Raw genomic sequence first — 15,704 nt, 5'->3', positions numbered from 1 at the left:
AGATTGTGTGTGTAAGACTTATCTATATTGTTTTCAAGAATATAATCAAGTAACTTATTAGTTTCGTTTGCATACTCTTAATAAAATTATCTTTTGAAAAACAAGAAATTCTCAAATCCCGTATAAAGTATAATCCACTATGGACTTTCTATACATAAAAAGTCACCAACATAAAGTATAATTCACCATGGACTTTTTATTAGAGTTCTAAGAATAAAAAAAAACGACAGCTTGCTCCTCTTCCGACGTTGAGGATCACATATTGACTCAACCGTGGAGGTAAATCTGGGAAAGAAAACTTGCGTGAAGTACTCATTGTCTCATCTCTTATGACTCCAAATCAATGTTGCTCACCTACCTACATTTCCATATAAAAAGAAAGAATAATATGATTGATTTAATCATCATGGGAAGTAATTAAAAGGAAAAAGGGAATTATTTGATAGTAAAATGAAAGAAAATATTTGATTATGTAATTTTACTTTCCACCATTTTTAATGTAAAAAGAATAATATGATTGAATTATTAATCATGGGAAGTAATTAAAAAAAACCGAAAGAAAAATGAAAGAAAATATTTGAACATGTAAATTGTACCTTCCACCAATTTTTAATGTATGAAAGAATAATATGATCGATTTAATCATCATGGAAAGTAATTTAAAAAATGAATCATTTGATAAAAATGAAAGAAAATATTTGATCATGTAATTTTACTCTTCGCCATTTTATTAGTGTAAGAAAGAATAATATGATTGATTTAATCATCATTGGAATTAACTAAAACAAAAAAACCAAATTATTTTATAAAAAATGAATGAAAATATTTGACCACGCAAGAAAGAACAATATGATTAATTTAATCATCTTGGAAAGTAATTAAAAGATAAGACCGAATTATTTGATTAAAAATGTAGAAAAAAATTGATTATGCAATTTTGCTTTCCACAATTTTTTAATGTACGACAGAATAATATGATTGAAGTAATCATCGAGGGAAGTAACCAAAAAAGAAAACGCCAAATTATTTGATTAAAGAATGAAAGAAAATATTTGATCATCTAATTCTACTTTTCAAAAAAAAATTAAGTTAAGAAAAATAATATGATTGATTTAATCATCATGGGATCTAATTAAAAGGAAAAAATGAAAGAAAATGTTTTATCAAGTAATTGTACTCTCCACCATTTTTCTAATCTAAGAAAGAATAATATGATTGATTTAATCATCACGGGAAATATGTAAAAGGACAAATTAAATTATTTGATTAAAAAAGTGTAAGAAATTATTTGATCACGTAACCGTACTTTCCACCATTTTTACCTTATATAAACCCAAAGTCTATACATGACGATAAAAAAACACTGTTGACATCAAGCATCAAAATGGCAGCTTCTAATGTCGCCGTTCTCCTCCTCGCCATACTCTCCTCCGCCTTCACCACCACCCATGGCCAGATCCTGCACAATGGCCGATGGAAGCTACTGAAGCGAAGCATCGGCATTTCGGCCATGCACGTCGCGCTGCTGCCCAACGGCAAGGTCATCGTCTTCGACCGCACCGACTTCGGCGCCTCCAACATCTCGTTGCCGTCGAAGCGATGCCGCAACGACTCCCGCGACCAAGCCCTCCGTCACGACTGCTGGGCTCACTCCGTCGAGTTCGAACCCTTCGGCCGCTCCGTTCGGCCGCTCACCGTGCTCACCGACACCTGGTGCTCCGCGGGCGCGCTCACCGCCAACGGCACCCTCGTCCAGACCGGTGGATTCAACGACGGTGAGCGCGCGGTCCGGTACTTCTCGCCATGCGAGGGCTGCGACTGGGTCGAGGACGAGGAGGGCCTTTCGGTGAAGCGATGGTACGCGTCCGCCCACGTCTTGCCCGACGGACGACGAGTCGTCGTGGTGGGCGGGCGAGGGCAGTTCGATTACGAGTTCGTGCCCAAGGAGATGAGCTCCGGCGCCGCGTCGACCTTCGAGTTGCCGTTCCTGAGAGAGACGAAGGACGCGTCAGAGAACAACCTCTACCCGTTCGTTCATCTCTCCCCGGACGGCAACCTCTTCATCTTCGCCGACACGAAAGCCATCTTGCTAGATTACGAGCACCATCGAGTGGTTCGCAGATTCCCCGAGATGCCCGGCGGGATCTCTCGCAACTACCCGAGCACGGGCTCGTCGGTCCTCCTGCCGATTTTGCTTCCGCACAACGTCTCCGGAGCGATCGAAGCGGAGGTCATGATATGCGGTGGCACGATGCCCAACGCCAGCTCGCTGGCGGCGAAGGGGCACTTCCTGCCGGCCTCGAACACTTGCGGCAGGCTGAAGATAACCGACGAATCACCTGCGTGGACGATGGAGGAGATGCCGATGGGTCGGGTGATGGGGGACATGGTATTACTACCCACGGGAGACGTTCTCATCGTCAACGGCGCCGGGAAAGGCAGCGCCGGCTGGTACATGGGGAGGGAACCGGTGCTGCACCCAGTCCTCTACAGGAGTGGTGTCGCCGGCGTCGCTAGCCAGGGGTTCGAGGTTCTCAGCCCGACAACGACGCCTCGCGTCTACCATTCGACGGCGCATCTGCTACCGGACGGACGGGTGCTGGTCGGCGGCAGCAATCCGAACATTAAGTACGAGTTCTCCGGGGTGCTGTTTCCTACCGAGTTGAGCTTGGAGGCCTTCTACCCTCCTTACCTGGGAGCTCCTCGCCGTCCAAGGATCACTGGAATGGAGCCGGGGACCGAGATAACGTACGGGGAGATGCTGTCCATCGAGGCCCAGCTGGAGGAAGGAGTGGGTGAGGTGGTGGTGACGATGGTGGCGCCGGCGTTCACGACGCACTCGTTCTCGATGAACCAGAGATTGCTGGTGTTGGAGGTGGGAGGGGTTCGTCGCAGCAGCAGCGGGTGCTATATGGTGGAAGTGGTGGCTCCGGCGAGCGCCGTTCTTGCTCCGAGGGGATACTACATGGTGTTTGTGGTGCAGGAAGGAGTGCCAAGTCGGGGAACGTGGATTCATGTCATGTAGGCAGCTCCATTTCTGCTCTCCTGTTGCTCTTTGAATCAACAGTAGGAGATGATCAGCAACTACAGAGTAATGCAACACTAATAAGAATGGAATTCATTGTGTTATGGTTGATCTCTACATGCAGATCGAACTCCACCACATATGGATTACTTCCCTTAATCTTAATCTTTGTAGGTCTCCACCAACCTGAGTCCAAAACAGTGTGTCAGTCACATCAGTAGATGGGTAAAAGTACATCCTGTAAGAAGTACTATATATATTGAGAATAATAACTTCTCCCAACTGTAGTAAGAGAATTGATTACAGTGTCGAACAACTGGTGAGCAGCGTGCTATTGAATGTTTTCCCTCATCTAGCTAACTTAGGTGGAATAGCATTGCAATTGATACAACTTGAGTAAATGACTCCATTTAACAGCATTTAAAGGTTTGGCCCAGTATTAAGGAACCATGGTGAAAAACTTGTATTTTATTACTACAGTAATTGCAATAACAAGTTGCAATATTTCTTTTTTTATCAATTACATGTATTTTTTTTATCGTTATTGAGCTATATAAAAAAGAAATATCTTTTTTGAATAAGAGGATTTATATCTTTATTTACTATCTATCTATTTATCCTTTATCATATTGACTACGTACATCTTCATTTATCTAACTATAATATATATTATCTTTTTGAGATTGATGTTAGGAATTAGTCGGCGCTAAGAGGGGGGGTGAATTAGTACAGCGATAAAATCACGTCGGTTTAAAAAATTTTCGTACGATAAAATTCATTTTGTAAAGATGCTTAAATTGAAAGCATATGGAAGAGTATAGCAAGTGATGAGAAGGTGGTTTGCAGTTGAAGTAAATTGCTCAAAAGAAATACAAACTAGATTTTTATAGTGGTTCGATCGTCATGACCTACATCCACTCCACCGATTCCTCTTCCGTTGAGGCCACTGGCATTCATTATCGATCTTTCTTTAATAAGCGAAGATCAACCTCCTTCTTACAACTCTATTCTCCTTTTGCAGGCTCAGGATGAGAGAACCTTTATACCCCTTTTTACAAAGCTCCCCTCACACTCTCCCTTAGAATGGTCTCTAAATTTTAGGAGGAGAGACTCTATACTTTACAAGGGTTTTCAACTCTAGAAACATAGGGTTTTTGTTTACTTTTCGTTTTTCTCCATGCAAGAATAGCTAGGGTATTTATAGACCCCAAATGGCTTCAAAAATGGACCCAAAATTCAAATCCCCTGAAATTTTAAGGTATGGGCGGTACCACCACTTGCACTGGGCTGTACCACTGCTTGCAGCCTAACACTAGGTGGTATCACCACCTAATCTAGTGGTACCACGGCTTAGAATACTATGTCTGGGCAATACCATTGCCCAGACTAGCGGTGCCACCGCTTGACATAGTCTCGGAGATCGTGTCATGACGGTTTCACTTGTTTGGTCACTGTTTGGGCATTTCTCTTAGCCCAACACAACCCAAACTTAGGCCCAACTATCTCCTAATTGGGTTGGCCCAATTATAATCCCAATTATATACTAACTATGAATTTTAAGATATTTACTAAGCTAAATAAGTCTGTAAATCTAGGTTTCTTTCCGATGAGCTTTCGGTGAACTTCCGATGATCTCTCGGCAACGTTCCAACGGACTCCCCGTAACCTCCTAGACTTCATGATGATCTTCTTAGTGAGTTCCGATGAGTTTCTTTGATAAGCTCCTGGACTTCTTGGTTGGTTCTGGTAGAACTTCTGACAAACGTCCGGACTTCCGACAAACTCTCAAACTCCCAATGAAATCTCATCTCGACTTTGGGACTTCATTTTATTTTATGCCTTGCTATCGTAGTTAATCCTGCACACATAAAACACACTTTGATCTAGACAATTATTACTAAGAATGAATCATGTTGTCCGGCATGTCATTGGTCCATCGATGCTTTGTCCAATTCTTCGGCGCATCGTCCTCTCTTGCGGCCTATTGCCCAATCGGCCAATTGACCTCTGCAACTCCAACATCCATAGTGCAATATCCGCTCTTCTTAACCCGATTCCCAAAACCATAGCCTGAAGCCTTCTATCGATACGTTGACCGATCCTCTAGCATGACGTCCAATCTTCTGATATGTTCCACCAGCCCAACATGATTCTTCTTGCTTTAATTATCTCATCCTGATCGAAGCTTCCTGCGTCACTCAAAACATAGATTAAATCATAAACACTTATCAATTGGTTTCATCATCAAAATATGAGATTCAACAATCTCCCCCTTTTTGATGATGACAACCAATTGATGATGGAGTTTAAACAAACTCCCTCTATCAATATGTCATATTGATAGAACTCTTGGATTCAAAAATCCTAGTAACATGTTATTATATACTTATGCATAATATCATACTTCTCCCCTTTTGTCATCAAGAAAAAGGAGAAGTGTAACTATTAAGTTTTTAGACATGCGAGGTAGTAAGATAGCAAGTTTATAACATATAAGCTAGCAAAAATTTCGAAACCAAATGCAAGATAACTTTCTTGTTGAAGTGTGTAAGCTAGCAATTTTTGCTTCCTTTTGCAATGTGCAAGTTACAAGTTTTGCCTCTTGAGATAGGTAAGATAGCACTTTTGCTTGAGATTGCAAGATAGCATTTGTTGCTTTTGAGATGAGGAAACTAATAAGTTTTGCCTCTTTTTGCAATATGTATGTTTGTAATTTTTGTTTCTCTTTAGATGTGCTAGTAAGCAAGCAAGTTTTTGTATCTTCTTGACTTGTGCAAGCTAGCTAGTAAGCTAGCTATCTCCCCCTTTGTCATTATCAAAAAGAAGGAAAGAATACAATTTTGTATCTCTTTTTTCTTTTACAATAATTTTTAAAATATGACAAAGATAAGTAATCATTCTTATTTCAAAATGTCATAATTGAGATAATTTTGAATTCAAATCTAAGCAATTTTAATCATGATTCACATCATATGCAATGCATAACATACATCATCATAATAAAAAGCATAAGTATTGCATGTATCATTCCAAATCATAAATATTTTACATCATTATGGTATCATAATAAAAAGCATAGTTACATCCTACCATGCATGATCATAACTTCTCCCCCTTTTATCATTTTAAACAAGAAAGAATAAGAGAAGAACATAATAGTGTAAAATATTTCAATCATTTCAAGGCATACAAGCCATAAATACAAAGAAATCATATCATGAAAGATAAGACCACTTGAATACCAAAAAATATAATTTATATAGTAAATCTCTTCTTTAAATAAAATACCCAAAATAAAAATCATAGGAGTACAAAGAAGAGATCTTGATTAAAAAAAAATTTCAAGTAATAAATCCAAGAACTCACAAGAAAAATCATGATTCATTTAGAAAATTTTCTCTTAAGAAAATACCAAGTAGAATCGTAGGAGATCAAATAGTAAAATATGTTCAAAAGAAATTTTAAGTCATGAATTCCAAAAGAGATATTCTCTTTAGTAAATGACAAAAAGAGACAAAAGAGATCAAATGATATAATATCTTGATTCATGCATAAGAAATCTTAAGTTATAATTCTTAAAAAATCAAGATAAAAGCTCATTCAAATTCAAATCTTCAACTCAAAAACATTTTTAAGAGATTCAAAATTGCATAAGTAACTTTATCAATCTTATAGAAAAAAAAATCGATAAGGTAGGGAATGAGAAGTTTTCAAGAAAATTTTATTTTCTTTTTGTTTCATACAAGTATGCCTTTGTCATTTATGTCAAATCAAAACATGCATCAACGTTTAAAACGAAAAGACTAAAAATCATCAAGATCAAAAAGTGTAATACATAATTCCAAAACATATGATTTCAAATCATTATTTCAAGTCCTCATGCATAAAAATTTCAAGCATGATACAAATATTTATTTTCAAAACATTCATCATGATAAGGCATATAAGCCAAAGAAATCATTAAACATAAAGCATATTAATAAATTATAGTTTCATTGAGCATAAGATATTTTCAAACAAAATAAAAAATCAATACAAAAATCATCAAGATATACATTATTGCTTATTAAAACATACATAGGATTTATCTTAAGTATTAGATTTAAGTCTAACATTTTTGTTCATTTATCATAAAACATATAATTTTCATGATCATTTTCAAAATTACTAGAAAGATAAGCATGATCCTAAAACTTTTAACATTTTCATTACATCATTAAACATGTAATTTTCAAAAAAAAATTTATATATTTTTTAAACTAAATTAAAAATAACTCATGAAGAACATCAAGTAATTTCAAAGTACACTAAGGGGATGTTGATTATCTTATTATAGAAAGCCATTAAAGTGTAGTTTGCCACCTCGCCTTTGTTGGTTTTCTCCTCATCTTCGGATGAACTCGATTCGTCCCAAAGTGCTTCCTTCTTCTTGCATTCATAACAAGTAATTACATTCTTTTTAAGTTTATTTTTGTTATTCAATTCTTGTTTCATAAACTTTTTAAATTTCATAGTGAGGAATTCAAGTTCACCATCACTTGAGCTTATGCTCGAGTGGTCTTCAATTGCTCTAAGTCCGAAATCCTTCATGTTCTTTAGAAGTTTATTCTTATGTTTGTTTTGTGCCATATAACTCATTTCATAGGTCATTAAAGACCCGATAAGTTCTTCGAGTAGAAACTTATTTAAGTCTTTTGCCTCTTGTATGGAAGTTACTTTTGAATCCCAATTCTTACGAAGAGAACGTAAAACTTTATTAACAAGTTCGAAATTCAAAAAACATTTGCCAAGTGCTTTTAAACCATTAATAACATCCGTAAAATGGGTGTACATGTCAATAACGGTTTCGCTTGGCTTCATTTGAAAAAGTTTAAAATTATGCATTAAAAGATTTATCTTAGAATCTTTTACTCTACTAGTGCCTTCGTGTGTGATTTTGAGAGTGTGCCATATATTGAAAGCCATTTCACACATAAAAATTCGATTGAATTCGTTTTTGTCTAAGGTACAAAATAGAGCATTCATAGCTTTAGCATTTAAAAAAAAAATCTTCTCCAAATCATTCTATTCGTTCATTGGTTTAGAAGATTTTTGAAAGCCATTTTCAATAATACTTCATAAATTTAAATCTAAAGAAAGTAAGAAAACTCTCATTCAAGTTTTCCAATATGTATAGTCCATCCCATTGAACAAGGGAGGACTGTTAGGACTCTAGCTAGGAGAGTCCTAATTGAGAGGGACATTCATGTAAAACCTACATAAGCCGACCCCTATTAAAGAGGTGAAGAGGCCGGCTATGGTTAGGAGGTTATTTCTTAGAGAAGAATATGGAGTTGTAAAGGAATAGGAGTCTTGAGTAGGAGTCCTATTAGGAGTTGGTTAGAAGTATGAGTCTTGAGTAGGAGTCCTATTATGAGTTGGTTAGAAGTAGGAGTCTTAAGTAAGAGTCCTATTAGGAGTTAGGGTTTAGAAGCCCTATAAATAATCATGTATTTCACCTCTTTTCATAAGCAATAGATGAATCTTTTCTGCAGCTTTTGAGCAGCAACTTGGAGGGAGGAACTCTTATAGAGTTCCAAGGAGGCCGATCCCCTAAAGAGATCAACCCCAAGTTTAGAATCTGTAAGGGTTCTAACACCTGGTATCCATCAGAAGTTCTATCCATCTTCGCTGCCTCATGTTTAACTCTTTCTGAGTGAAAATATATTTTAAACTCTTGTGATCAGTAAAGATTTCAAACTGTCGACCATACAAATAATGTCTCCAAATATTTAGAGCAAAAATAATTGCTGCCAATTCCAAATCATGAGTTGGATAATTCAATTCATAACCTTTAAGTTGCCTAGAAGCATAAGCAATTACTCTCCCTTCCTGCATCAAAACACATCCTAGGCCCTTTCTTGAAGCATCAGTATAAACTACAAATCCCTCACTACCACTTAGAATAGTGAGAATAGGGGCACTAGTCAATCTTCTTTTTAACTCTTGAAAGCTTTGCTCACAGTCATCACCCCATACAAATTTCATATTCTTCTTAGTGAGTTTGGTGAGAGGTTGAGCAATTCGAGAAAATCCCTCCACAAATCTCCTGTAATAACCTGCCATGCCCAAGAAACTTCTAACCTCTGTTACATTTGTTGGTACTTCCCATTCAACTACAGCTTCTATTTTCTTTGGATCAACAGATATACCCTTCCCTGAAATCACATGGCCTAAGAAAGCAACTTCATCCAACCAAAATTCACATTTGCTGAACTTCGCATACAACTTCTTTTCTCTTAGTATGGACAATACATCTCTCAAGTGTTCCTCATGCTCCTGATTACTCTTTGAATACACCAATATGTCATCAATAAATACAATTACACAGATATCCAAGAGCGGTTGAAATATCCTATTCATTAGTTCCATAAAAGCTGCAGGGGCATTTGTAAGACCAAAAGGCATCACTAAGAATTCATAATGACCATATCGAGTTCTGAAAGCTCTTTTTGAAATATCCTCCTCTTTGATCTTCAACTGATAGTAACCTGACCTTAGGTCAATCTTAGAGAATACTTGTGCACCCTGCAATTGATCAAACAAATCATCAATTCTAGGTATGGGATATTTGTTTTTGATGGTCACCTGATTCAACTGTCTATAATCAATACAAAGCCTCAATGTTCCATCCTTCTTCTTCACTAATAGTACCGGAGCACCCCATGGAGATACACTAGGTCGTATGAAACCCTTATCTAATAATTCTTGTATTTGCTTCTTTAACTCTTCTAGCTCGAGTGGTGCCATTCTGTAGGGAGGCTTAGATATTGGGGTTGTACTGGGAACTAGATCAATAGCAAATTCACCCTCCCTATCTAGAGGTAAACCAGGCAAGTCATCTGGAAATACATCAGGGAATTCTTTGACCACTGAAATTTCATCTAGGTGGGTTTCCTGATTTGAATGCTCCTTTGCACACACCATATAACAAAAACAACCTTTCTGCATAAGACGATAAACTTGAAGTGCTGATATCATGCAAGGAGGCAAATCATGCTTAATGCCCTCAAAGAAAAATATAGGCTGATCTGGTATGCAGAAAGTAATTATTTTTTTGTAACAATCAATACTAGCGTGATGAGAAGATAACCAATCCATGCCAAGTATAATATCAAAACCCTGGATCTCTAGGAGAATCAAATCAGCAAGGAGTTCGTGGTCTCCAATAGAGATCAAACAAGATGGGTAGACCAAGTTTGTTGCCAATGAATCTCCAACAGCAGTTGTTACATATAACATATAATCCAGGGGTTTAGGTAGAATATCCAAGTGACAAGCAAAGTATTGTGAAACAAAAGATAAGTTGGAGCCGGGATCAAACAAAACTTTTGCATTTCTTTTAGAAACATGAAGAATACCTTCCACCACTGACTTAGAAGCTTTAGAATCTTGTTCAGTGATAGCGTACACTCTAGCATGGACTGAGGATCTAGGAGGCAGTGGCTCTTTCTTTTTGTTCAGTGGGCAATCTCTTATTTGATGACCTAGCTTTCCACAACCAAAACATGCTCCAGTCACCCGAAAACACCGACTTGTTTCATGATTTAATCCGCATTTTGCACATAACTGAGTCCTCCCCAATGGTTTCCTTTTCTCAAATCCAGATGTCTTAAACCTCTTGTTACTATCTTCATATTCATTTTCTCTCCTGCTTTTGCTAGTAAATTTGCCCCTTTTGTCCTTGCCAATGATTTCTTGAATTTCCTCCATGTCTCTTTCAATTTTCAAAGCTCTTTCCACCGTATCAGCATATGTTTGTAATTTTAAAGCTGACATTCGGCTTCTTATTGCTGGCCGCAAACCCCTTTCAAACCTTCTTGCCTTTCTAGATTCATCATCAGTCATATGTGTGGCAAACTTGGAGAGCTCAGTGAATTTAGATTCATACTTTGTAACCGTCATACTTCCCTGGATAAGATTCAAGAACTCCAATTCTTTTTGCTCTCTTATGCAATCTGAAAAATATTTGTCATTAAACTTTTCTTGGAATAACTTCCATGTCATTGGCTCATGTTTGATTTCAGACATTCTCTTAATCATTCTCCACCAGTGTTCAGCTTCTCCTTCCAACATAAAGGTGGCAAGAAAAACCTTTCGATCATCAGAGTAACTTAAGGCATCAAATATTTTCTCTATCTGCATCATCCATCGTTCTGCCACCATTGGATCAGACTCACCACTAAAACTGGGAGGACTAAGCTTCTTAAACTGTCCAATTCCCAACCCCATCTGGTTTGATGTCTCTGTTCCATCATTACTTCCTTGTTGGACAGGTTGTTGTTGTTGTTGCATCACTTGTGCCATAGTCTCCAAAGTCCGCATGATACCACTCAATTGATCAGCAGTAGATGCAACAGGAGAACCAGATGATCTCGGCATCCTCGCTTCCTAAAACATCAAAAGAACATTTTCTTTGATCAATCTCTAAATGATAGTCAATAAACCTCAAAAAAAATAATATTCTTAGTGATTCTCAAATCATGCTCTGATACCACCTCTGTCACGACCTCACAAAACGTATCGATAATATTTAAAATCTTCATCACAACTAACCGAGGATCCAAACACACATTTGAGGTCACTAAGAAAACATTCAGATCAAAATTTTCACTTCTATAATCTACCAATTCATAACCCTGTGCAATTCATATACATAGCACCCATCACTCGATAATTCATACAATCTGAACTCAACTCATCAAAATAAAAACCACAGTGTAAATCCACAAGTGGGGAATTCTATGCAGTCACCATAATCATCGATTTACCATAAGTTCATATCACTACACGAATTTAATTTAACATTCCAAAACCCTATACATGAGGGATCCATTAACTTACACAAAATCCACAGGTTTAGATTCATAGTCACATTTCATTAGATGCAAGGTAGCTCATACACAACTACATATATGCTAACAAAAGTTCTGCCCAACGTCTTCTAAACTTTCCACTGCCTCAGCCCATTCTTAACATTTAAGCAAGCGATACGCTATCCTGAAAAATTTATCAACAAACGGGGTGAGCATAAAGAGCTCAGCAAGTGACTAACATATCCATATCAAAAGGGTACAATTTCCAAAGAGATACAGTTTCAAACACAAAGCAGAATATACGATTTCGTAGACATAATATCATTAGGAGCAGAATCACAGTTTGTCCTTTCAATCATGCATATTTGGTTCCTGACAGATAGGGCATAGAGTAATTGGAGCATATCAGAAACAAAGGAAACATATCAGAGCTTATCAATGGCATATAAAATGTCTCGAAACATATCAACAGCATATGGAACATTTCGAAGCAAAATCATCAGTGAATGAAGCCTTTCAGAGCATAAAGGTACACATATCGTACAAGAGCTCAAACGTCGTCCTTGACGTTGCAATCATATCAATCTTATCCAGAGTATGAACAGAAATAACTCACCAAAACTCTGGATGTCATATCAAACATATAGAGGGTGTAGTGGGATCTCAGTTAGAATGTGATTCATCCATTTCTGAATGACCACCTGACAAAAGTCTCCCACGTCTGGGAGCTCCATCCACCCACGTCTAGGTGAAGTCAAAGGGGGCCGGCAGAGCATCGCAGGCTCTAATCACATACCCACAAAGCGGGCAACAAGCGCATACCCTTTACCATTTCTGGCAAAGGTCCAGAATATCCCACATAACGGGACCCCACAAAGCGGGCAAATAGCGCATACCCTTTACCATTTCTGGCAAAGGTCCAGACAATCCCACACACCAGAGTACAAAAGGGCAGTTTCAACAATAAGTAGCATATATCGGAAGCACACGCGGAACATCGAAGCTTACATGTGCCTTTTTAAAAACAAATGACGCAAGGATACAAATCTCTCACAAATGTATTCATTTTAGAAAGAAAAATGGAAGCAAGAGTGTACAGGGAATCCAATTATAGTTAGCTCAATTCAAATAAGAAGGTTAGACGAATTCAAGTATCCAAAGGAAGGGAACAGAATACGCGAAATCGATCAAAGCTCGATTTCGGACAGAATTCTAGTGGCACATCAAACAAATATTTCAGAATAACAATTATGCTCCAATACCCATAAGAAGACTATGGTCGAACCATATATCAATCTGTATTCGGATGGAACAGATTTCATATGAAACAGGGCTCCCAACACAGAGTTACCTCAGATTTGGTAACACAAGGTCAAAATCACAATCACTGTTTTGCAGAATTTATAGGGTCGGACTCAACAGATAATAGGGTAGGCAATTGAATTCCAAAATTTCCAAACTGTATGTCAAAAGAAAGATTTTCAAATCTAGTTTCAAATAAAATCAGTTTGGTACAAATCAGAATTTTCAACAGGGAGTTATAGGTATTTTAGTATCGATAGGTCAAAAATCTTGAACTATGTTTTACAGCGTCTATAGTCTCATTTGAGAAAAATGTTTGGGTAAGTATTCGGTGTCCAAATTCTACAAAATCGGTGTCAAAAGAAAGACATAAAAGTCTAATTACAAACAAAATAGTTCCTCCTGAATTCACATGTTGTGCTAAAACTTATATCCGAAACAGTGTATAGGGGTCAGTATACCGAAAATATTTCAGAATCCATGGTTTTAAGTCCAAAGAGAGACATATCAGTTTCTAAATAGAAATCTTCCAATTTATTTTGAATCAACATAAAAACAGAGTCTAATACTTCTGTAGGATGGGGTTAGAACACTTGCCTTTGAGAATTTTGACCCCCAATGAAAAGATTAAAGCAAGAACCCCAAAAGCCCCAATTTTTGTTTCTCTTCTTCTTCTTCTTCTTCTTCTTCTTCTTCTTCTTTCTTTCTTTCTTTCCCTGATCACCCACGAGCTACCTTCTCTGCTTCCTTAAGAACGAAGGCAGAGAAGCTTAAGCGGTGGGATTTGTCATTTGGTGCATTTTGCAGATTAGTCCTTGTTTTTATCATATTCACGATTAGGTCCTTAGGGTTTACATATAGGTCCTCAGATTCTTTTTTTTTTTTTTTGAACAGATCTCCCAAATCTTAAAAATAAGTTACCTCTAATTCATACTCTATATCTTTTGTCAATTAAAATAGATGCTTACATTATCACCAAAATTATACGAACATTCGTAAATGAGGGGTGTTACAATAGACCCCTTCAAAATTGGAGTAATGCAAAACTGGCTGACCCCAAGGAACATAAAATTGCTACATGGCTTTTTGGGTTTAACAGGCTACTACTGTAAGTTCGTGAAAAACTATGGAGAGATCAGTGCACCACTTACTTCCTTACTGAAAAAAGATGTCTTCCAATGGTCGGACAGAGCCTCCGCTGCCTTTGACAAACTTAAGGCAGCCATGACGACGACGTCGGTGCTAACACTACCAGATTTTAACCGACCCTTCTTTATTGAGGCCGACGCATCTAGAGTCGGAATTGGAGCCATTCTCATGCAAGATGGTCGACCACTCGCATACACTAGCAAGGCATTATCTTCCTCCCATCAAAATAAGTCAAGATATGATAAGGAGATGCTCGCCATTGTGCGCGCAGCAACGAGGTGGAGACCCTACTTGTTTGGTCGACGATTTCAAATTAAAACCAACCATAAAAGCCTCAAGTACTTTTTGGAGCGAAAGATATCATCTCCTGAGCAGCAAAAATGGGTAATAAAACTTCTTGGATTTAATTATGAAATAACTTAAAAAAGGGGAAAGAGAATGTTCTTGCATATGCGCTTTCGCAACTATCCGAGCAAGCTGAAGTTTCAGCCGTTTCACTTCCGACCAGCGACTTCCTTGAGGATATTAAGATGGAATGGCAAGAAGATTCAGAGACTAGTAAGATTATAAAAAAAAAATTGGAGGAAGCACCAAGCTCCGTGGCTCATTACAATTGGGACTCAAAAGAATTACACTAAGGGATGCATTGTGCTTATGATAAATTCTACTTGCATCTTCACGAGCAGATTTTGGACAAAGTTATTCCATATGCAGGGTATTAAATTGAAAAGGAGTATGGTATATCACCCACAAATCGATGGCCAGACCAAAGTTGTAAATAGGTGCTTGGAGACAGCCCAAAGCCACCCACCAAATATAACTATCCAAGGAGAACTCCAGACCCAGCCAAGTGCCATTATTGATCGACGGATCATGACTCGACGGCGACGACCCACTACTAAAGTGTAATACAGTGGGTGAACCGACCAACAGAAGATGCCACTTGGAAGAACTATGACGACTTGAAGATCAAATTCCCAAAATTCATGAATCATCAGCCTCGAGGACAAGGCTGATTTGAAGAGGGCGGGTCTGTTAGGACTCTAGCTAGGAGAGTCCTAATTGAGAGGGACATTCATGTAAAACCTACCTAAGCCGACCCCTATTAAAGAGATGAAGAGGCTGGCTAGGGTTAGGAGGTTATTTCTTAGAGAAGAATAGGGAGTTGTAAAGGAATAGGAGTCTTGAGTAGGAGTCCTATTAGGAGTTGGTTAGAAGTATGAGTCTTAAGTATGAGTCTTGAGTAGGAGTCCTATTATGAGTTGGTTAGAAGTATGAGTCTTAAGTAAGAGTCCTATTAGGAGTTAGGGTTTAGAAGCCCTATAAATAGTCATGTATTCCACCTCTTTTCATAAGCAATAGATGAATATTTT

General features: G+C 37.9%; 1 protein-coding gene and 1 long non-coding RNA gene across 2 annotated transcripts; one reads left to right on the top strand and one right to left on the bottom strand.

Moving 5' to 3' along the window:
• Positions 1-1,349: 1,349 nt before the first annotated feature.
• On the top strand, positions 1,350-3,195 carry LOC103978215 (aldehyde oxidase GLOX1-like). Its single transcript, XM_009393930.3, has one exon. It carries the CDS (start codon positions 1,385-1,387, stop codon positions 3,023-3,025), a length of 1,641 nt encoding a protein of 546 aa, XP_009392205.2. The 5' UTR covers positions 1,350-1,384; the 3' UTR covers positions 3,026-3,195.
• Positions 3,196-11,804: 8,609 nt separating this feature from the next.
• Positions 11,805-13,902, bottom strand: LOC135637121 (uncharacterized). Its single transcript, XR_010496159.1, has 2 exons — positions 13,780-13,902; positions 11,805-12,064 (listed from the first exon to the last, which is right to left on the bottom strand). It is a non-coding gene; the product is annotated as an uncharacterized LOC135637121 (long non-coding RNA).
• Positions 13,903-15,704: the final 1,802 nt, after the last annotated feature.

This window comes from Musa acuminata, chromosome BXJ1-3, assembly GCF_036884655.1.
Source record: "Musa acuminata AAA Group cultivar baxijiao chromosome BXJ1-3, Cavendish_Baxijiao_AAA, whole genome shotgun sequence".
Classification (NCBI taxonomy): domain Eukaryota; kingdom Viridiplantae; phylum Streptophyta; class Magnoliopsida; order Zingiberales; family Musaceae; genus Musa; species Musa acuminata.
Note: the sequence above shows the minus strand (reverse complement) of the source record. Positions and strands in the feature narration are given on the sequence as shown.